Source organism: Parambassis ranga, chromosome 21 (assembly GCF_900634625.1).
Source record: "Parambassis ranga chromosome 21, fParRan2.1, whole genome shotgun sequence".
Classification (NCBI taxonomy): Eukaryota; Metazoa; Chordata; class Actinopteri; family Ambassidae; genus Parambassis; species Parambassis ranga.
In genome coordinates this window covers 19,383,160-19,407,482 of record NC_041041.1, presented here as the reverse complement: position 1 = coordinate 19,407,482, position 24,323 = coordinate 19,383,160, and the positions used below count along the sequence as shown (strand labels likewise).

General features: G+C 38.5%; 1 protein-coding gene across 9 annotated transcripts in view; it reads left to right on the top strand.

The window, feature by feature from the left end:
- The first annotated feature begins 5,025 nt into the window (after nt 1–5,025).
- Nucleotides 5,026–24,323, top strand: part of LOC114426019 (partitioning defective 3 homolog B-like) — a 173,735-nt gene continuing 154,437 nt past the window's right edge. For 7 of the 9 annotated variants that reach the window (XM_028393119.1, XM_028393122.1, XM_028393121.1 and 4 more), the window contains exons 1-3: nt 5,026–5,288; nt 5,942–6,087; nt 16,653–16,754. In XM_028393119.1, the coding sequence (XP_028248920.1) occupies nt 5,971–6,087; nt 16,653–16,754 (219 nt within the window). In that variant the 5' untranslated portion in view covers nt 5,026–5,288; nt 5,942–5,970. Of the gene's footprint in view, nt 6,088–16,652; nt 16,755–24,323 lie in introns of all 9 variants that reach the window. The other 2 variants (XM_028393116.1, XM_028393115.1) reach the window with 2 other exon arrangements.

Genomic DNA, 24,323 nt, shown 5'->3' with positions numbered 1-24,323 from the left:
TGTATGCAGGAGCTGAATATATTCATGTGGAGAAAAAAAAACCGTTTTATTTTTTTTCTCAGAAATGCAATCAAATCTCAATCTCTATTTCTCCATTGTCCAAATGCAAATGTAAAGCAAAAAATATTGTACTTTACTTCAAATTTCCAGCTTATTCTAATAAGGGGACTTCAAATCTTTATTACATTAGGGCACTTGAAGGCAGAGAATAAGAGCTGTGAAGCTCAAAATTCTGATTCCTCATCTAGATATCTTTCTGTTTTAACCTTTCAAATATCACCTCTCTGCTATCACTAGGCCTAGTCATGTATGCGTACAGGTAGTTCACATCAGATGCTGCACCAGACGTGCAGCTCTACAGTAACATGATGCAACCAGTTAAAGGCAGTTTTTGTTATGTAGTCATATAAACAGCAGATGTGACTTTAATTTTTAGCTCTAAAAAATAGAGCTTTATCTTTATAATGTTTAAAGGTCCACTTTAATGATGTCAAGACACCTGGGAGAAAACCAAGAACATTCTGTGTGGAAAGTTGATAAGAGGAGCTGTGACCAGTCCACATGGTCCACATGGGGCGAACGCTTCCGCTTATAATCCCAACACATCCTCACAAATTATAGTAGCATTTGCTGAATACACACATGCCACATAAACCACAAATGGTTATGCTGGATGGCCAGAATGGAACATATGAACATATGGTGTACATATATAGCCACAAAAGTCCACCTAGGGAGGTTGAGTCAGGTGGTTGGTGGCACAAACCCTGCAGGTTGCTTTATATTTATTAAGTGCTACATGAAAAAAACTGCAAACATTATTTCAGTTTTCATTTCACTCACTATTCTAAAATGTCTCTTTCTACCTTAGGCCACAAAGCTATTAGAAACCATTGCATATAGTGCTAAAATGTTTTTGTGTGTTATTTCTTTAGAGAAGTAAAAGCAGTTTTAATGCTCTGAGAGCGCCTGTGGGTTAGGACACAGCTGAATATGCGGTATGCTATAGGACAGGCAGTTCTAGTTTTGGGAAATGGAAGTAAACGTGGTTTTTGTGTAGCACTGGATAGCTCACTAACTTATGTTTGTTGTTTTGTAAGTGTAACATTAATCTCAGTCCATCTGGATATGTACGGTTGCAGTGGGCAGTTTTGAATACAGCCATTGTTGCAGAAAGGGTCCTTGCTTGTTAGTATTACTGTGTGTGTGTGGGGGGGGGGGGGGGGGGGGGGGGGACTTTCTCTCTCTCTCTCTCTCTACCACTGAAAGCTTTCTGGTAATACCTGTGATTTAAAGCTGCTTGGGATGATTTGATTATATGATGGATGATGGAGAGTGAACATGAATATGCAGGGCTATTTTAGTAGTAGTAGGAGGTAATGTAGAAGCAGAATAAAGGACATAAAATAACATGTTCTTTCATGTCCAGTTTGTACTGTACCTTGTATAGATGGTGTGTGTGTGTCCACCCTGCTTGCATTAGACCAGAATCTTTATAATGCTTTCCTCTTCCCCCACTGTGCCCTTTCTTTTTCTTTCTTTTTTTTATTTTTAAAGCAGAACATGTTCTACACATTGATTTGTCTGCCAGGGACTGGATGCACCTGGCCTAGCAGCAGGGGAGCATTCACTTCCTAGCATGTTCACTGCGGTTCCTAACAGTTCATAATGGAGGAGGCATGACACAGAACACAGCAGAGGTTAGGATTCTACCATATGGGGGGGTGAGAAGGGGGAATGAACAACCATATGGATCAGGTGGGCAAGGTTTGAACACTGGTGTGTGTATGTGTGTGTCTGAGGAAACCAGGTTGCTATTGTGTGTTATGATTGCTTAAATAATCTAGTATATATCAATAGAGAATCATTAGCGTTTTTATATACACTATCTAATAAGTGTTGTAATTGCCTGATGTAATTATGGCCACAGCTATATTATAGTGTTCCCACTGAGCTCTAGTATATATATTTAATTTCATTTAGCAATGCTTGTTTGTTTTTCTTTTTAATTAGGGATGGTAATTGTATTTTCTCTTATTTATGTAACCTGTGATAAGTGAATTTATCAGGTCATATTTGTTACTTTGCCAGCTGAGGTTTTTCCACTTACAGTACTTGTAAGGAAGCATGTGTCTTGTTCTCTTCAGGAAAAATGTAAGATGTACTCAGTTTTTCAGGTCATTACATTACCAGTGTTTACTGTTGCTCTCATATAAAATACTGTAAATAAATATAGTGTATACTGTAAATAACACAGTGCACCTTAGGAATAATTCCTGGATTTGATGTTAGGTCTGACTTAGAACTGAAAGTTGTGGCTAACTTAAAGCTATGACTGTGCTGTTTAGGGCAGGATTTGTCACCATGTGAAACAAGGTTTCTATGCTGCTCTGTCAAATTTCTGTTTTATTCATTGTTTTTGTACCTTGGCTAATGGCAACTGAAACTCAGAAGATCATACTGGAGTAGCAATTATTAAACATTTCACTATTTTCATTGTGTTGGAGGAGATGTTAGGAGGCTCAGGGTTGCATGTTTGTGTGACCATGAGAGACATGGATATGGGAATACAAATATTTGCAGATAATCTAATCTAACCATAACTTAACTATTTGGTGTTTTCAGAGTAATCTATTGTGTTTTGGCTTCTCAGATCAGGTCAGATAAGCCATAACACTACATTGATTCACTATGGAGTGAACATAGTCTCAGTCACATGCAGTTTCATTCAACAATAGCTTCATTCACCTCAAGTGTCAGCCATGATGGTGAAGCAGCTTCCACAATGCAATGACCCTGACACTGAAGCAACAAAGGCATAGACATAGACATAAAGTCACTTTATCCTGACTTGGTTAAATAGAAATTTTGTTATATTTTGGTGCTACTACAAACTGTTTGCATATTGTAAATAATAAAAAAGATTATTTGATATACTGTGTATTTTCATCACACATGACTGAAGTTGATATGTCTGTAGATGCAGACTAAAAAAAATAGCTAAAATAAAGTGTATTTTGATCCTCTCACCCACAACTTCTCAGCTAATGTAATCATTTCAAAAATTCATATGCTATATGATTATTAAAATGTACTTCTATCCAAACATTACAGAAAGAAATGAAAAAATGCGTGCATGCACAATGCTCCTTCTCCCCTGAGGTTCATTAGTAGCAATGGAATTCAGTGACCCAGAAAGTAAAGCTAGCCCAAATCAATTAGCAGACTTACACATGCATACATTAGAGCTGCTAATTACTAAGCCAAACTCCTCCTCACAGGGAGGGCTTTCCCCTTTGAAGATGAGCCAAGCTGAAAAAAGCCAAAATGTTTTGTAAATACAGTATTTTTGTTGGCTTCAGAATAATAATTCTGAACTTGTGTGAGCCACTAAGAGATGTTCAAAGGCTTGATGAGATTTTCAAGGTTTGGAAAATGCAAATTTTAAGTCTACTGTAATAATCCGTGCTCTTTAATATTATAGTGTTGTTAATTTTAACCTGAAAATCTCTCACTTGATATGATTTTTAAAATGTCACATAATCTTTTACTATTAATAACATTTAGAACATTATATGATAATTTATTCAAGCTGGACCATTTTTTTTTTACATTATGTTTTTTTATATTTATGGTTTTTTTAGAGAATTTTACCCTGAAATCCTTCCAAAATCATTGTTGCTCCGCTTGTCCATGTGTCTGCTTGACTTAAAACTCAGCTATATAATGCATTTTGAATGCAATGTATTTTTTAAAATCATACTTTACCCATTATGATAAGCCACAATGCATACTATAATAATTACTGCAGCTCAAATGTTAGCATAGTAGCTACAGATTGCTAAGCAGGTCAAGCTAACAAACAAACCCAAGTGAAGAGACCAGCCAATTCACAGCATGCGTATCATATTTTTTGTTAAACTTTTTATATTTAATGATGTATGCACCTATCTAAATATATGGAAGTTTTTATGCTTTCTTGCAGTGTGCAACATTACATGTTTTTTATGTCATTATTCATATCTTTTCCATGCCAGGGGAAAATATTCAGTAAAATTGTGTCTTCATCTTTTATGCTATAGACACCATCATCATGTGTGTCTAAGCCTACTTTGCATTATGTGATTGTGACAAAACAATAATCAAGTTTAAAAAAAAATAGGCTACTTTACTTAGTAGTAAAGTAGTTTACACATCTGAACTCATAAAAAGAAGGGCTGTTCAAGAAGGGCTGGACCAGGCTCTACCTTCTGAGAAGACTGTGGTCTTTTGGAGGTAAAGGGGCACTCCTGAAGACCTTCTATGGTGGCATCAGTCATCCCTGTACGGTGTGGTCTGTTGGATCAGCAGCATCCCTGAATGGGAGAGGAAGAAGCAGGACAAAGTCATCAGCTCTGTCCTGGACTCTTCTCTGGACACAGTGTGGGAGGTGGGTGACAGGAGGGTCCTGGCAAAACTGACATCCATGCTGGACAAAGCATGGATGGCCCTGCCGGCACAGCTTCAGTGACAGACTGTCCACCCTCGGTGTGTGAAGGAGAGATTCCTCCCTGCTGCTGTCAGACTGTACAATGAACATGTGCAATATTCCCACACCCCATTGTACAATCATTTAGTTTAGTGTCTTGATGCACTATGTAGACAGCTTTACAAGCCACTTTTACCTCCACTCATCTTTGCATTAATATGTTATCATAACTTTACTGTATTTCGACTTGTTATTATAATGTATCCTACTCTTATTTCAACTCTATTGTATATCTTATTAGCAGTTTACTTTATAATGTATATTGTTTTTATCTTATTTTTTCCACCTATTGTGGGACAAATAAAAGCTTTCTTAAACTTACCGTAATGTTTTTTTAACAATAGCATTGTATGTATCACTTTAACTTTAAATCAAGTTATAATTTCCCCTTCAGATGAACTCAGACCGTTTCCTAACAGTACGGATCCATGAGCTGTGCTTTCACCGTAGCTTTAATTGGAGCACGTCCCCTTTAAGAAAGTGACAGCAGAAAGCGCTGGAGGAGCTGGTCAGGAACTGGTCAGGAGCGGACGGCAGGGAAGGAATCTCAAAACTTTTCCAACTCACAGTCCCGCGGTCTGTTTATCGTTTATTCTCTTCGTCCTCTTTGTCACCACAACGTTCAGGCTTTAACACTCTGTTAGACCGTGATGCAGTGAATGTAACTGACCGCTTTGGAAAAAAAGGAAAGTTACGAGTGGGGAAAACTTATGGAATGATGCCCGACCGACTGCATCCCTCCCTCCAAAGTTCAGCTAAGGTGGCTAACGTTAGCTAGCAGGAGCCAGCTTGCTAACAGTGATATGAAAGTTTGTATAAACTTTTGTAACATTGACAATGCAGTACGAGTAGTAAGCCGTCTATATCATCTATTGTTGTGGTGAGAGCTCCGGATATTTGTGGCAAACTGAAGACGCTCATCCTTGGCTTGTTGTCACAGCCGGGCCAGGTTACATCTCAAGCTAATCATTTTTTAGCCAAGTGGTGCTAGCTGACAGACAGCTAGCTTCTGATGAGTGAGCTGTGAGATGACACGACAAACTTCTCTTTTACAAGTTAACGCTGAACTCCATTATGAAAACACTGCGGTGCTTTAACGTTTCAGGAAACTGAGTTTATACAGCAACCTGAAGACTGTTAACGCTTCAGGAGATGTGAGGAGATGAGAAAGCGAGCGCTGCAAGAGGAAAAGTAATATTGGATTCGGATGTTTTGTCTGCTGCCTCTAGGATGACATTTGACAGTCTCATGTGGGAGCTTTATTGACTGTGGACACTCTTTAAAACGTGTTGTTTAGTCGTTTTATTTACACTTTCTCACTTTCCTGCCTACATATCGAATCTACCTGGAGGGTAATCTTCAGTTTGGAGATTTCCTAGTTTGTTATGACCACTGTTTATCACCTACATCCAGAGGGACTGCGTCTTGGATGAAGTGCTACAATGAAGGTGACGGTAACATTCGGACAGACGGGTGTGGTGGTGCCTTGCAAGGAGGGATGGACTGTGAGGGATCTCATCCAGCAAGCCACGCAGAGATACAGAAAACTCCTGGAGCAGGTACTTTTGAGAAGCTCTGATAGCTTTGTTGTTTTGCTGTCTTGAGTGGCAGTAATTGTAGTACCAGGAGAACATAATAGACAGTGATATCACGTAGGCCAGCGTGCTTGAGAAAATGAACAAAAGCACAAACAAATGCAATATTCTCCCTTTGACTCCATCTGACCTTTGAGCTGTCAGTTAGCTACATTATTCATTTTGCGTAGCTTTTGTGATATTGTCTTCATAAACTTCAGGCAGAAAAGAGGTGAGATAAATTTTTATGAAACAGCACTTTCATAACATTTAGTTTTCCCCCTGAAGTCATCCAAGAATAATGGGAATCTTTGTCATTTTTATATCATGAAAGCACCATATGATTTTCACTTCCCAAAGTCTTGGGAAATTAGACAAAGCCGTGGAGGTCCAGTTTTCCATAATTGCTGTATAAAAAATTAAAAGCATATCTGATGTGAATTGTGATGGTCCAGACAGGAGCAGGCCCGAGTCATTTCCAATTTAGTTGTGAGTGTAAAATGCAAATGACTCCTCCCTGTGATTCCTTTATGACTGCTGTTGATTCCCTGCACTGCTCTCAGGGCAGGAACCCCACGACCCCCATCACACAACCAAATCTTCTCAGTGACTTGCTTCATATTGGGTCCATTATTCAAAAAGCACAGCAGTCATATGGATAGATAGCCTCAGTTGTGATTGAAGGAGAAATGTCGCAGCTGTGTGGATGTGTGTTCGGGTTTATGTGAGGTAGCACTTGGAGATGCACAATTTCTTTCCCCCTATCGTTCTCTTTTTCTTGCTCCCTGTACCTTTTGCCTTTTAATCTGCTATCCAATCCATACATCACCTCTTCCTCACACAGCGCTCCTGTGAGTTTGCCCCCCCCCCTTATCTTATTTATTGTTCTTATCTTTTACACTTATACATCTATACCTCTTCACCTTCCTCAGTGCTGTGCACATCACCAAAACACCCGCTTCCCTGTCATTGGAACTGTTCTTCCTCTCTGAATACTTCCTCATTCACCTCCAGTTCTTCTTTGTGAGACTGTTCCACCTAGACGTAGCGATGTATTGTTTCCACTAGATATTATGGTTAAGATATTATTGCAATAGGTTTAGCAAGTGGTTAAAATAACTGGACTTGCTTCCAGTATGAAAATAGAGCCGGTAGTGACCACTTCCTTTAGTGTCACTGTGGTGTGATACATATAAATAAACAGACATGTTTGCTTGCTGATCTCTTAGTAGAAAATTATTTTACTCATTTCTGTTTAAAAAGGGGTAAGTTGTGCAATGGACAAGAAATCCACTAAAACTATAAACTGTAAATCAGTGTTTTTATCTGGGTCAAATGACTGAAGTGTTTTTTTCTTGGCCAACTCTAGGCACCTGTGCGTAGACTGGGGCTGGGGGATGGGATGAATTTATGATTGTAGTCATTTTTGTTCCGCTTTGCTAAAAAAAACTTTTTTGAAAATGTCTCTCCCAGTGTAGGCTGTTTTTAGTAAGTGTCTCCCACTCGGCTGCATGAGGTGCTGAAATAATCAAAGAAAACATCTTGAAGCTAAAATTGACAATGTGTTAAATTAAGTTTTAAGCACACCCACAACCAGTTGATGGTTGGACAGATGGACTTCGGTTAGCAGACAGTAGCTAACAGGTTAACAAACTAATGAGCATGATGATTAAAGGACATTATGATAACACACAAAAAACGCAGCAAGACACCTTTAGTCTTCGTCCACATCCAGTCTGAACTCTCAGACCCAGACTCTCTCGGCCCGCAGCATTCAGCTGTCTGTCCAGTTTGTTGACATGGCCCAAAAACTTGTATGTTGTTTAAAGATCTTGTATTAACGGAAAGAGTTCTCACTCCTTCGATTATTCACGCTACTTCATACACACACAAACGCGCAGTGACGCAGGGAATCAGGAAAGAGTGGGACATCGGTGTTATTAAAGATCAGCAGCACACTTTTTTAAAGCATGCTTGCTTCTGGCTCAGATGCCGCAAAACCGAACCACTTCCAAACAGCGTTTTTTAGGGGTGAGCTCTTCTCTGCAGACTGCCATGTTGTTTAAGTGCGCCTCTGTCGGATATGGTGGGGGACGACTGAGCCCACTTTGAACTACAGGAGTGCAGAGGGGTGCATCATCTGTGGAAGTTAAAAACGATTTTCATCAAAAACAAATCATCCTAAAGAACAAATTCCAATTATTGATAAAATCGATTTATCGTCCAGCCCTATGTGCTGGTAAAAAACGGAAAGGAAGACATTTTTTCCATGTATAAAAACCTACAGATGCTCTAATTTCAGTGTAAAAAGAAGTATTTGTTGCACTGCAGTTAATTTCTGACAAATAATGTTATTGCTTACTGAAAATCAATGACCCATGTGTGTTTTCCTGCAGCAGTGATGTGTGTAATTACGCACCTCCCTGTTTTATTGATTAGGTCCCCGAGTGTTTAAATACTTTGTTTCCGGCATGTGTCAATGAAATTCTTTGTTTAGAACATGCACTCTCTGTGTGTTTTGGCCTGCTGCGCCCCTCTCACCCTGTTTTCCCACTGTCTCCCACACCTTTGTCAGCAGTTCATCTTTCCTCCTTTTACCTTGACATCGCTCCTACTGCTTTTCATTAGTTCTTTGTTTTTTGCATTTTAAATATTGTCTTGTGTGTTTTTTCATTTTACCTTTCTTTGCCAACTCCTACAAATCTTTCTCCTCCACCTTTTGTTCCTCGTCTCTCAGGAGGTGAATTCTTTGGTCTCCTTAATTGCTTCATCTCATTCCTTCATCCTTTGCATTTGTATATTTTTCTTCTCACTCTCTTCTTATCTGTCATTTCTCTGCCATACTAATCTGTTGTAGCTGTATAATTATGGCTGTTAATGTGTTTCAGGATTAGAACGCCAGGATATGTGTGTGTGTTGTAGAGCAGTCCGGTCTCTAATCCTCCTTCCCTGTGTTTGGCAGATCATATTTTTAAATTGTCACAGAGACGGCTTGCTTTCTGTCTATCTCTCTGTCTCCCCTTACTTTCCGCTGCTATCTGCTTCAAACTGGGCTGCCTGCTTGCATTAAAAAAAATAAATAAAATATTTATTATCTTTTGTGTTCCTGCATACGTCCACTGTAGCTAACTGACATTAGCAGTAGTGTTTATCGGCCGCTTTTGTTAGGAGTGCCCACTGTGGTGATAAAGTGCAGCTAATGCTTAGCACAGACATTAAAGCGATGTTAAAGTCATCTTGTAAAGAACTAGGGACATTTTGTTTTGAGGATTTCTTTTTTTTAATTTTGTTTTTGTACCTTTATATTAAACCTAATAGAATTTGTATTTCCCTGTACAGTATGGAATGAAAGGGTGGATGGAGTAAAAAGTGACAGTAAGAGAGCTCTAATGTTTGTATGGAGGACCACATGAGGTCATACAATATACTGCACTGAAGTCTTTTATAAGTATTTTGTACACTTTTTAGGTGGTTTCTTACTGATGCTAAGCTTATAGCTTAGAATAAGTAAGAGTTGGATGTAAATTCAAAATGTAGGCCATAAGATACATAGAAATGCAAGGAATTACCCATAATTGTGAGTATTGGTTTGGGACATCAGCAGCTGCAGCAGTTAAGCTAAGATGTCCAGTCTTGAGATGATCAGAAGCTGTTTTGAATTGTGGGTTGCCCTCTTGTTAATAATCTTTCTCTTTCTCTATTTCTTTGGAAATGGCTTCAAAACACCTAATTGATGGGCAGCAGCAACAGTTGGTTCTCAAAGATCACCTTCTTTAATCCTGTGGAAGCAGCAATGGTGCACTCAGTTTTTTTTTTCTGGAAAGGCTTCTCTAGTTCAGCTTTTATGTTAGATAAAAAATGAAGCAGTCAAAGTGCTCATTCACATAGTTTAATACTTTATATGGGTCATTTTGCTTTGTTTTTTTGTTTAATCCTTTTTTACATGTCTATGCCGTGAACCCAGTGTAGCATCCAGGGCAACCTGGATGTAGATAAACTGCATCAAGTTAATATTAGGAGACGCACCTCTAAAGTACTGATCCATCACTAAGCATTGCTTATTAGGTTAATCTCCATTTTGCACTTTGATGTGTAATTATTTGCTGTAACACCAAGGTGCAAAACAGCTTGTTGATAGCTGCAGTATAGAGCCATCACTACTGATGGATGAACACAGAGGCAAAGCACAAATCGTGGCAGAGAATGTATGAAAGGGAAAAACAATACCACAGTAACACACAGGGTGCTTGTAGAGGGATGGCTGTGAGGAAATGAGCAAACCTTTTGAAGAAATCAGAACAAAGACAATGGATGTAAAAAGGAAGATGGTTCAGATAGCAGAGGGAAGAGCGGACGGGGAGAAGAAAGCAGAGGTTGTTTTCATGGGGAGTTGCCAGGAAGTTATCAGCTTGTTGACACTTCTTAATTAACCAGACAAGTAGGCGGCTGCGTGTTTACGAAGGCCTGCTCCTGTAGTTAAAGGGAATGTGGTTGGTGTTTTTATATACAACTTGTGTGTATACTTAATACATCCCATGAAATTGATATTTTAAATCATTTTACAACCAAACAATTGCCCTCCCAATAATGTGAATGAATAAAGGATCAAGGAAGCCTGCAGTCATTGATGCACCTATAGACGATGATATATGGTATGATATGCACGTCAGTATCAGAAATGCTGATCATTTTCCATATCATTGCATTTATTAAAAGCCTGATCTTTTTTCAACACTTCACACCTCTTGTCTGAAAATGGCCAGGCTCTAAAACTGCAAGACCAGTTGTTCTTCTGGACTGGTGGAATATTTACAGTATCCATATTTATGCTTATGCTTGCACACACAGATTAGATTGTTAGATGGATGTGTATAAAGGGGTTCCTGCATGTGTTGGTGTATACTTTATTTCCATTAGCCAGGCAAGGAATGCCAATGAGGCGTGGCCAAACGAGGCGATAAAATCGTAAAACATTCTGGCCCCATGCCAAAGCCCAGGCAATTATTTGTGAAAGCAGGGGAGAGGCAAGGAGGAGACACGTGCCCACCCCTTCTCTGCAGACGAACCACAAGAATGTGTAGATTAAACCTGACACCTTTTCTTTTCTTTTCTTTTTTTTCTACCTCCCATTCAGCAACTTCAGAAAGTGGACACTGACCATTTTATCTGTGGTTTAAATAGCTATAAATATATATATTTAATATCAGGATTACAAGATCAATAGGTTTGTATTTTTTCCCAAAGAAGTAGATGCTGCACTGTTACTGAGTTTTGTGCTTCAAGAACAAATTAAAACATTAAAACAAAAATCACAGATTTAAATGTGGTATTTCTCAAAGTGAAGAGTCTCCATAGCTACTTGGCAATGCTCATTCATACTGCAACTGATTCAAATTAAGTGACACAACTACGTAGGAGTACCTAATAGTGTGGGTAAATCATACTTGCCTGGTGACTGAGGATTCCAGACTATATTCTAGATTAAAATTTATTATAGAACTGAATCTGTTAATGTGTTATTTAGTTTCTTTTCACATTTTTAGCACCAGAGTTCTCATCAAGAGCCTTGGAAACTGTTCTGTTGTGTGCCAAAGTCCACTTCTTTGCACTACTTCCAGTTTTGACAGCAGCATGCATACCAAACATGTGTGTCAACTAGCTGAGTGGAAAGGCAGAGATAACGAATGAGGGAGATGTGGGGAGTTTACCACATACCTATCTCCACTATTCTACACACATGAGTTTTTACTCATGTTCAAACCTTCTAATCATTTCAATATCATCTTAAGAATCTAACACCCAGAAGATTATCTAAAATAGTATCAGGTGAAACACTGTATTAGGTGCTAATCCCCTTGATTTTTGGATTAGATGTGTGTGTTTACAACTCTTATCCTAAATCTTACAATATCTAAATGTCCCTCTAGCTTTGAAACACCCAGACTTAGAGAGACAAGATTTCTGACTAACACTTCAGATTACATCAGTGTACTTGCAGCTTTTATCTCTCTATCCTTTGTCTTTTAAGCTCTGTGGTTTGCTTACAGTTCCAAGAAATCAAAGGGAGTCGCTTATGACCTAAAAACAAGAGCAGGTCAGGGAAGGAATGAGGCTGTTGGATGTTGGTGTTGGCGTTAGAGCCTACATCTATTACAATCATTGTTTTTGTGTTGACTCTGGTGGCCAGTAAAACACAAACTTCAGTTGTGGCTGGTGTCTTTTCATCTGCAGGTGTTAGCTTTACATCTCATCTCAGTGAGTGAACCTTGCCACCCTTACCTTAGGTGCCATACATAAAGTATTTAGTGATGTGACATGGAAAAAGTGTTTATGGTTGCATTTACAGTTGTGACATCACCTGCAAATTTATGTTAGGAGCTTGATAAATTGCTGATATTCTTAGAAAAAAATGATTATTGCCGGTAGTATTGATGAAAGTAAAAGAAACATAATTAGGCAATTTGGTTCTGATACAAGCCTCACATTCCCCAGGGTCCATGAAAGCCGGTTCGTTGTAATTTGATGAATAGCCCTATTTGTTCGTCTATATACTTCAAAAGTACAATATTAATTGAAATGAAAGCCAGAGTGTATAGTTCAGGAAGCCCCAGGGCTTCAATGTGGACATGGCATCCAGACCGAGTGTGGTTTTTGCGTTATTTGTCTGAAATATGACTTCACTTTGGTGAATATTAGCTGAAATGTAATAGGCGACTTTAAGCAACATGGGGCAAATATTGCTCATGCTTCCCTATCCTTTTGTCCTCGATTGGAATGTAAAACATGGTAGAGTTCAAGTCTTTTTTCTGTTACTCTTGGGTTGATAGATTGAGGGCTTGCCTTTAAAGTAGTTTAGACAAAATATAAATCCATTGGAATGCATCTTGAAGCACAAGGATTAACTGCTCTCACTGAGATACTATATGCAAAGCCAAAGTTAGAAAAGATGCAAGTAATTCACATGACAGTTTGGCACTGACAATTTTTGCCTAGCAGTTCTAAAAATATATCACATGCTTTGTCCCAGAGTTAAAATGTCACTAAACCTTGATTCACAATGCTCAAGAGAGATAAACACGGTGCACAGAGGAAAATAAAACCATGTAAACACAATGTTTAAAACTCGCTCTTTCTCCTGCAGTGCATCTGGCCTGGATGGCAGCCAACTCAGTGTTACAATGGAGTCACACTATGAATTCTAGCACGGAAGGGAGGGAGGACGAGTGAGGGACAATATAACAATATAAAATGCAGGGTCTTGTGTAACAGTGATTGTTGAAATGTCATGTTTTGAACCATGATAAAGAAAAACATGTTCTTTATAGAGCCAGCCTATTTTTACCTTTGTATGAAAACTTTATCTTAAGTAACCAAGCACACGTTTGTCATTAACTTGTACATTGTGTATTGCCTAAACATGTGGGCTACATATCCATAGAATCATAGATAGATCGGTAGATAGATACTTTATTAATCCTGAGGGAAATGCAAGAATGTGTACATAGACTATGCAGACAGTAATGGTTAACAAAGGTACATGAACAGATGTGCAGGATCTGCACATCTGTTCAAAAGGTGTTTACAGAATGAGAAAATTAAAAAAAAAAAAAGTCCATAAAAACTATTCATAGACTATAACTAAGGGTGTGTCCACTGGATACCAGTGAGTTGGAAAGCCGAATGGCTGAAACTCTTGGTACGCAAGAGTTTCTGAGTCCGTTAGTGGAGCAGGTCAGAGACAGCAGCCTGGGGCTGAACACACTCCTCTGCCTGGTCAGACCTGCGCTGAGGGTGGGAGGAGTTGTCCAGGATGGACAGGATCTTATCCCGGGTCCTTTTCTCCACCACTGATACCGCTTTGTGCCCAACACAGATCCCACCCTTTGGATCTGTCCAGCCATGCCGCTATTCATCCCTATTCATAATGCTCCCTTCCCAGCACACCACAGGATAGAAAAGAACGCTGGCCACAACAGTCTGGTAGAACATCTTGCAGATGTGTGCTTTCTTGTGGATGGTGTTGATGGTCTCTTACCAGTTCGGTCTGCAGTCCTGTAAATGTCTATGTCTAGTCTAGTGTCTATGTCTATGTCTAGTCTATGTCTTCCTGTCAGTGTGGATTGATACATTTAATCTGTTCTGTAAAATGGGTAAGTGTTTAAAATGTTCAAAGCACTTTCTCTTTGGATTGGCCTTTACAGTAATATCTAGGGACACAGTGTGCCTTTTCCCATCCTACTCTTTTTCTAATGCGAGTTTTTGAAGAGCACTGACAAGCACCTGACCCTGAAAGAGTGATTTAATGGAGCTCCACCCTGTAATGTTTCGAGTGCTACCTTTCCCTAGGCTATGTGTGGTTTTTGTATGAGCTTGTGTGTTCGTGCTTGTGTGTTGTCTCAATATGTTGTTCAACAACCAGCTCTATGTAGTCAGCTGTCCAGTACAGTGTCGGTGTCATTAATCACAGACCCAACACGGCGGAGAAAAAAAGGGAAGGAGGGAGAGAGAATGGGCCAGGCTAGAGTTGTAATCTGTGCAAAGCACCAAGGGAAAGATGTGTGGAGGAAAAAAACAAAGGAGAGGGCAAAGATTAGAGGAGGTGGTAAACAGTAAGAGCACCTTCGTTGCTGTGAGCTTTGGGTTGGTTCTCCTTCTATTCAGCAGATGTTTTTCTCTTTTTATGTCTGTATAAGATTCGAGATGCACCAGTCTAACTTTTGGTATCAGTTTTTAGGTTGATTCTGGGCAGAATGACTGAAGCGAACATTTTTGTTAAAGTTCTGTATGACACGCCCCATGCTCTAGGTTGAGGAGAGACTGTTTTGGAAGATGTCTTAGCTTTATTTGCCATCACAACAATTCACACACATCAACAGGAAAAAATACAGCCGTCAGAATGGGTGGAAAGCAATGTTTGATCCAGTTAACAAGAACGACACTGGTCACTAAACACAGTAAAACTGTTGTGACTTATGTTGTATTGTGACTAAACACTAATAAGCTGGAACACCACTTAATCACCACGCAGATTCAACACTGAGCTGTTAGGGGGTAGTAATTATAAACACTCTCTGTAACTGTTAAATTACTTTGCCAGGTTAAAACTTGGTAAATTTTTGAAACTTCTGTAAGATGGCAGCCTCCCTCTGTGTTACCTGCTGGCAGAGGGAGGAGATGACAGTGACTAATGTCTGTGTTCCTTAGTCTCTAAACTTCAGTAGTTTCTTGTCAGGGATCTTCTTTATCTACTGACAATTTACATTTGTTTTCAGTTAGATAACATAACATAACATAACATAACAGAGTTTATGTAGTCACTTTCTTATCATGGCAATATCTGGTTTAAAAAACAAAAACTTTGTTTGGACCAACAATAGCATTGTTTACAAAAGAAAAATAGTCAGGTTAATATAGTATGAATAATTCCCCACTACTTTATTGCTGCAGCCTTATCATCATTGTCACCTAAAAAGGGAAACCCTTTTAATAAATGTATGTTTGTTTTATTGCTATAAATTGACCTTTGCCCTCCTTAATATGTGTACATCACATCAACATTACACCTTTTAATATCAGTAATATGTACTGCCCTATGTGAGAAACAAAATGCACAAATACTCATCATCTTGTCATTTGGCTGCTTAGTCAAAATGTTAATTTTGTAATTGTATGATAATAAACTGAACAGACCCAAAAATTGAGCCTTGAGGTACTCCGTGCCAGTATGTATACTGTAATTCTGGTTGACATTGTGTATTTTTCCGCACTTTTTTTTCATCCTTGGCTGGGTATGCGACTTATACTCAGGTGCGATTTATATGTGACAAAATATACAATTAGTTAGCCTTGTGTCCTGACGTCCCATTACAGATATAATGTTAGCTGTTCTGTCCCTCTCCTGACGGTTCTCTTCCACCTCCAGCATGTCCACACTTTGCATTCCGAGCACAGGTGACGCGTGTGGTCGATATGTCGCTAATTCCAGACAGCTATATGAGCGCACAGTAGCCTGCCTTTTACTCATTTACAGGATGTTTATAGAAATTTCTGTGCGGTGAAGCTGATCATTTCTCCGCGTGAGAACTTGTTGAAATGCATGTGTCTCACTCTCCATGCCCTGCAGCCCTACCACTTAAGTTAAGAGGAATTCAAGAGGTACATTACGCTAAAAACATAGTGATTTACGCTGGCCCGCTGGTACTCTGGTGTGAGTACTGTAGTTTTTTCTTCCTTATTACACATTTGTTGGGTGGTGCGACCTATAGTCCAGTGCGACCTATAGTCAGGAATATATGGTAGCCCCTGTCATTCAAACATGGGAGTCTACTATGTCAAATGCATGTTTCTGTTGGTTTCTGTTTCTTGGTTCATTCAGTCTTAACAAGAGCAGTATGTTCTGCGGTGTGATAGAAATCCTGATGTGAAAGACATCAACACAAACACCAGAAATTTGTTGAACTGTTGTAAAAAAACACTTGACATCTACAGTAACTCAACGTAAGCAGGTCTGTTCATAATTTGCTTCACATTAGTTGCATTTTGTGTTATAGGAAGGAGACTTCCTGGTTCGGACACACCATGTTGAATACTGTGATGGGGGGATTCTGGACCCTGATGATATACTCAGTGATCTGGTTGAAGACAAGGACAAGGTAAGAATTTCCCCTTACATTACATTGGCATCGTATTTTTACATAATTTGATTTAAGGTGTCTGCAGTGTCTCCTTTTAAATCTCTTCTTAAAATGTACTTTTATCACTTAGCGTTTTCCTAAACCGCTTTATTTATCTATTCATTCATTGTTTTACAGTATTGCATTTTATTATTGTTCTATTGCTTTATGCATTTACCCTGGTTTTATCTTACGGGCCTAATTGTATTTTTATTTTTATTTTATTCTACTATTTTTAATTGTTTTTATATTTTATTGACTTACCTTGTGCATTTCCTGTCCTATTTTATGAATTTCACTGGATGGTAGTTTAACCACTCACCGTTGTTCCTACTTTTATTTTATTGTACAGCACTTTGAAACTGTGCATTTAAAAAAGTGCTATATAAATAGGTTAAACTAAAATAAGTTATTATTATTATTAAGGTAGAAAAAGGGCTGGAGTGTGTTTAAGAGTTAAAGCTAACTACAAGCAATCAGACTAACTCTTGTGTGAGGGTTTTTGTAACCTCTTATTAAAATTGCCTGTTTCTTGACTGACCAGCAATAAAGAGATTGCACAGACATGTGACTGACTGACCAAAATATCCACTGTCAGGCATATCTAGTTCTCTATACAGGGATACATGTTCACTGCGTTCAAGCCATCCATTTCTGTGGGTATGTTTAAGACACTCCCTTGGATAAAATATTGCCTCTTGAGCAAAATTTTAAGGTAAAGGTTTTATGTTGCCTTCAGCATTATGCAGTGTCATTTGCAATTCAGTTTTGGAGACTTGAGGCAAACCCAATCCATACATTACCAGTTTTTTCTTCCTTTTCCCCTGAGGAATATGTCATTTTTCATTATAGCCTTTGGAAAAGTATAGGCCTCACATTCAGTCTTAGACTCTGGTGTGATTAGAATATGATACATAGCCTAGATTCAGGACTTTTTGAACCATGGCTTAGGACCTTTAATGAATCTTGAGCCTTCTCTTGGTGGCGCTGCACATTAAAAGAGTGTCAACATGTTTTAATGAGCCTATGTGTCCCATGGTGAACTGAATTTTTCATTTAGGTCACAGCTACAAAAAGTTGAAGAACCTGCAGGCTAGATAATGTACGGTGTACTTCCCGGTCCTCAGCTCATACTGTATGCCTTTAAGGATGTATAAATACTGCAGGATTTGTTGGAAATTCTCAGAACTAATTAAGAACTAAGTTGCTGTGGTTTGCAATTTCTCTAGAGGCTGTAAGAACCTTTGGGATGAACTGCTTTCCTATTTTAACTGGTACTCAGGCCTGTGTTCATGTCAAAATAAGTATTCTTTTTAGATCCTGCTAGAAAGGTATTTCCTTTGTTGCGAGTCTTTATTTGTCAGAGTATTTTTTGGCAACACTAACACAGAACTTGTAGAAATATATTCTCTTCTGTAAAAAAAACAATATTCACATGCTGTTTTTGGAAAGAGTCATAGCCTAGATTGGTCCCTGTGCTGAATGGATTTTCCTGATGAGCCCTTTGTCAAAATGGGTGGGTATATGACACAGTAAGCTGCAGCCCAGGGGGCAGATGACTCAGTGACAGAAGCAATAAAAAAAGTCAGGAGACCAGCAACTGACCTAGGGGATTACTATTATGAGAGCCTGTTGCCATGGTTTTAGAAAGATTCAGAGAACAGCATGGACTGGTCCTGCTGTTGGCTAGTTGTCACTTGCCCCATGCCACTGTGATCTTGTTTGTAACGCTTTTTTATGTGGAGGTGTTACAGTCTGGACCCGTGATCAATCAGTGTTAGCAGGGGTGTGATCTGCACTGGTTTTTCAGCCACAGAATTGGTATGAAGCAAGATTAAATGTATTTAATGCATTTACTAGTGCAGGCTAAGAGAAAGAATGTGTCTGAAATCAGTCAGGAGGAACAGAATATTGAGTTGTTTCAGGGTGCATTTGTTCTTTTTTTTTCCACATGGGAGCAGTGGAACAGAGATAGATTTGACTTTATAAGTGCAGAATTTACCTTTCCATCAATTTATGAGGCAAAGACATGGCTACAAAGGTAAACATCAGCCTGCAACTGAAATGCTGTGCAGCTTTTTTCATTGTGTATTGTCCGGAGGAAGCAGTGGTAGCAGTACCAGTATGAGTTGATGCCAAATGATTAGATAAGCGTTTAATCATTTGAATAGCAGGTCCAGACTTAAAGCTGGTCTAACAGGCTTCTAGGGGCAAATTTATGATTATGCATACTGTGTGTTGGGGGAAAAAACTATGTTGCAGTTTTGTCTCCCATTTCTCCTACATGCTGTTTCTGCTCATATTCATATAAGATTTGTTATTTTTTTTGCAGTTGGAAAGACAGTACCTTGTCACCAAACATATGTGAAAACATTGAATGCAGAACTGAAAACCAAACATAAAAGCACTCGGCTCTCACAAAATACACATTTTAGTACTGGGATCAGCTAAAGTGCCACACACTAATTCCCCAAAAAACACACATATGCTAAGACATAACACAAACGCAAAGAAATAAAACTGTGCAGAACGATACCCAGCAATACACACTTCTGAAGCAGCAGAGATTGCATATGAAATGAAAGTGTGAAATATTCATTGGATTCTGAAGCGAGGCTCTCATAGTATTACTGAGCTGAGATGAATAAATGGCTCCTAATCCCAGATGAGTGTTTTACTGTAGACAGAGTGAGTCTGCCTGGCTTTAGGTTCATAACCACAAAGAAAACAGAAGATATCTGAGGTCTGTCCAAGACAGAGGTCAAAAATACAGCTGAAGTATGCTCAAGTGATGCACTGGAGAAATGGGCTTTAGATCTGTGAGTGTTTGGACTTATTTATATTTATTTACAATAGCGACTGCAAGCAAACATGGGTGTTTTAAGGCCTCATTTAAATTTGATATTTTGTTATGTGTGGATCATGATATCCCAGTTTAACATTTACATCTGGTATAAAAATGCATTTAATATACCCTTACTTACTTATCCTTACATGATCTATTTTATTTTATTTTTTCAAAACCTTTCTTGTCCTTTTTTGTCCTTCATATTTTTTTCTAGTAATTTAGCAGTCATATTAATAAGTCAATCAAACAGCAAAGCTAGTTAAATGAAGTTATTATTTTTTCTCTTGTCAGTTTGCATATGCCTGAATCAGTTAATTGTTAAATAATTAAGAGATTATTGAACTATCAAAAAAACCTCAGAGCTCGTATGTGCTCATTTGTGGACAAACACTGTGCTTTCCAGGTCAAGGGAAACAATGTTTTTGGTTGGGTTTCCAATGTTGAGCTAATGCTGCTGCTATGCATAGTTTACGTTAGTGTTGTCCTATACAGATTGTACTTACACCTGGCTAAGACAAGTTGTATAGCTGATCCAATTGCATTCTGCATGCATTAGTTCAGCATGTGTTTTCCCTTATCTAGTGTTTCCCATTGATTACCTGGACTGTGAAGGCATGTAAAAATCTTAATTAGTCATGCCATTTTTCCACTATGTATGAAGATTTTATGTTTATACATACAGTTTAATATTATACGCTGATCTCTACCTTCATGAACATGAGTAGATTGCGGTCATTTGAATGTCTCAAAGTACATGTTTACTTTATCCTAACCTGGCTGTAGAACTTCAAGAAAACATTTTTAATGGCGTTTCAGCATACTCACAGATGTATCCCCCTCAAAAGTACTAAAAAATACTTGCAGTAGACCAGGCGGAATTTGGTGAGCAATACTTCAGGTAACTTTCTGTGTGTGATTTGCAAATTTACTTTTAGACCACCATCTAGCCCTGCCCAACCCCCTCTCACTCCCACTTTTTTTTCTCCATTACCCTAATGTCTCCCTTGCACATTGTTTTTCAAGCCCACTCACAGCTTTATGCCAATGAAAATGAAAAGTAAGCAGAAAATATGGATTCCCATCAGCATTTTCTATGTTGCTGGAAGGAGTTATTCCTAATGTATTTTTGCCATCTTGAAGGTATGCAGAAACAGACTTACAGGGTCTAGGGTTTGTTTAAAAGGTTAGCTGGTAATGGGGAGATGGGGGAGAAACACTGTTGCCTAGTGTGATATTGATGTTTGTTGGGACGTTAATGTCACGTACACTTAATCAGACACACACACGCACACATGCAGTTTATGCTTTACTGACAAATAAGATTTAATATCAGAGAAAGCCCTCCCCTGATCTGACCGCAACCCACACCCTTTCACAAACACACACACACATTCAAACAATCACAGCCTTAACTTTATCTTTTATAATGGATCCTTGTTCAACCCCAATCATGAACATGTACCCTTTTTACCCGATCAAAAACAGAGAGTAGAATATTTATTACATTGCACAGCTGGCACTCTATATCACTGTGAAAGCTTTAACATTACGACTCATATATCTCTGCAAGCTGATAATTCAGCTACACACATACAGTGTGCACATACAGTAAAGGGTGCTCTGTTAATATATGTTGACTGTCAGTGTAGACTGATATATGTGTCAGTGTATTGCAATTTAGCAATGAGGCCATAGCCTCATCAAATGTATTTCACTGTTCGGCTAATGGCAGATATCTCAGGTGCTAAAGAAACAGAAGGTTTATGGTCCCTCTACCCTTCTCAAGGACTATCAGATACACTGGTGCATGCACACACATGGCAACTCATCGATGAAAACACATATGATTACTATATAATGGGAAATGTCAGGCTTCATAAAGAAAATGACAAGAAATGATATCTGAACAACACTTACAATGGACAGGCAGAGTGTTTTATGACTTTTATACCCTTTTGAAGGACTAGGACAAGAATGTATGCATTACTTGGTAGTGTAGTACTATGGCTATTACGACAAGAACACTCACATTTAAGCTGACATTTGAAGACATTGTGTGGTTTTACATGGACCTTAGCACCCTTTGGCTGCAATTTACTGCCATAGAGACATACACTTTGTTTAATTGTAGTTTTTAAGCAAAAGCTGTCCTAATGACTTACATTGCTTCCGTTAAGTCTTAAAAACAATTAGGTTGCAACAATTCTCACCACATTACAATGTACCAGAAATACTAGAACGGAAAAATAGAAAGTGTATATTTTACCTCTTCTAACTCTGGTCTTGTGTACACACATACATGCAAACACACTCTAAGATACTGAGTAAATGCAACCAGTGCAATGTGTGAAAGCAACAAGCAACAATGCTTTCTTTTGTGCAAGCCATGTCAATATTATTCTCTCCAGTTTGCCACTTTATATGGAGGGGTTTGGGGTCAAAGGTGGGTAGAATACTTTGTACGTGTGTATGTGTGAGAGTGAGTGTCCTTCTGTTCATTCACTTAACCTTTGTGAGCTGACATCACACTCGAAAAGGAAAATATATCTGATCTCAGTTGCCCTAAAAGATCAGGACAGGCTGGAAAAACAGCAAGAAGGGTAAAGAAAAAAGTTTATATTTTCATAGTATGCTGTGTTTTCCACTGTGTCTAATGAAATTTCCTATACCTCTAAATTTTGATAGCTGGGAAACATAGCTTAGCTAGAAAAAGTAGCATGCACGAATGAAACCTTTTTTTCTTTGTCCAAGCTAAATTTAATAAATTAATTCAGAATCAGATACAGAATCAGCATTTTTTTTATTACACCCAGGGGGAAATTGTCAGTAAGTAAGGCTAGTAAGGTGTGAGGTACAATGTGATTAGCAGCCATCCTGGAAGTGATTGGCATGTGTTTTATTTAGTTAAGATAATCTACCCTAAAATCTATAGCCATAGCAAAGTAAAAATGCATGTCTCGAATAATAAAACGTTTCATGGTTAGATAAACTGAGTCTTGGGTCAAGCCCAGGGAACCATGGGAGGTGGAGATAACAGAGCAGCCACTCAGAGAATGAACAAAATCAGGTCAGGGTCTTTGTGGGATAATAAGACATTCATATAAAAGCCCACAAGCGGCAGACAACAGTAACTTTGTTTTATTATTTTAAAAAAAAACTGTTTCAGTGACATTATATAGACAGCATTCCAGGATACTGCAAGTGTTTAAGTATATTACAAATAAGAAATAAGATTATTGAGATTCAAGGAGAATTAACAAAAATGTCATTAAAAGTTGGCCAGCCAATACGGAAAATGATGCCACAAAGCTTAATCATATTCAAAAAGTACCAAAAATGAGTGATTAATACTTAACACAATACTAAAATGATTATTAATCTTAACACAGAGGTGCACCGTGAACAATGAGATTTGTTGCACGTCTGTCTGCTTGTTTCAAGTGTTAGATTTTTGTTACATTTCCTGTGATTACAATGTTGTGACTGAATGTGGACCATGTCAGAGGCCGCCCACACAAATTACAGCTTCTCAATATGTCATGTCACATGCACGTTATAATCCCTTTTAAGTCTCACGGTTCAATTAATGTTGACATGTTATCCAGCAATAGCACACACATATAGACACACAGACACACACATACACGTGCGAGAAGCTAATCACCAGCTACCTTAATACATAAGATTTCAGTCAAACCCCGCCTGACTGTCTGGTGTCTATTGTCTTCATTATCTTGTCACACCAGAACAAGTAGCTATGAATAATCATGTTGCGACTGCATCGTCTTTACTAATCAACGCTTTAACCATGGTATTGTGTCTGTGATTTTTTTTTTTTTTTTTTTAAGCTGGAGCTGAATCTGCTGGTCTTCAGGAAATGTTAGGAACTTTAGCCCAGCACATATATACTACACACAGGCTAAATGTTCATGTCATTTATGATGGAAAGTGTAGAGGAGGATTATGGGGCATTATGCATAATAACCCTTCCAACAGAGTCATAATTGCCTCATTCTGAATGGTTCGTGTTTTGTTCCTCGGAATGACAGAGCTAAGCTCGTGTGAAGGGAGCAGGGGGAAAATGGGGCTAGTAAGGGAAGTGGAAGAAGAAGGGGGGGGGGGCATGTAGAGCAGTGGAGAGCTGGGTGACGGTTTGAGAGAGATATGGCAGCAAGGGAAAGGCTGGGAAAACTGTGGAACAGGCCTGGATAAAAATACATATATGCAGGTGCTTATTAAGAGTGGCAAAGAAGAAAGTATATTGGCATATCATAACTATTTTTTTTCCAAGGCTAGATGAGTGGTTGTGAGGGTACACACAGAAAATCTGCATCAACTTTGAGTAAACTTCCTTTATGTGTAGGAGTATTTAACATTGATTAGCAGTTGGATATAATGTTTATGATGTTTTTTTCACCCTGTGTTTTACATACATGATGGTTGTGTAACTAAGCAGCTTCAAAATGAGAGCTGATTCAGCAGTAATATACTGTCATTAAATAAAACTTATCTCCAACTTGGAGCAATTAGAATTAAATGACAAATTTTCACCCCAGACAAGTGAACTGTCACACAGAAACATGTGTAACACATCACACAAGTTCAGAATTGTTGGTCTAACTCTCATACATACATATGTAATACATGGTGTTATTGTATTTAGTGCATTGTCTCACATATATTGAATCTGTGTTAAACTG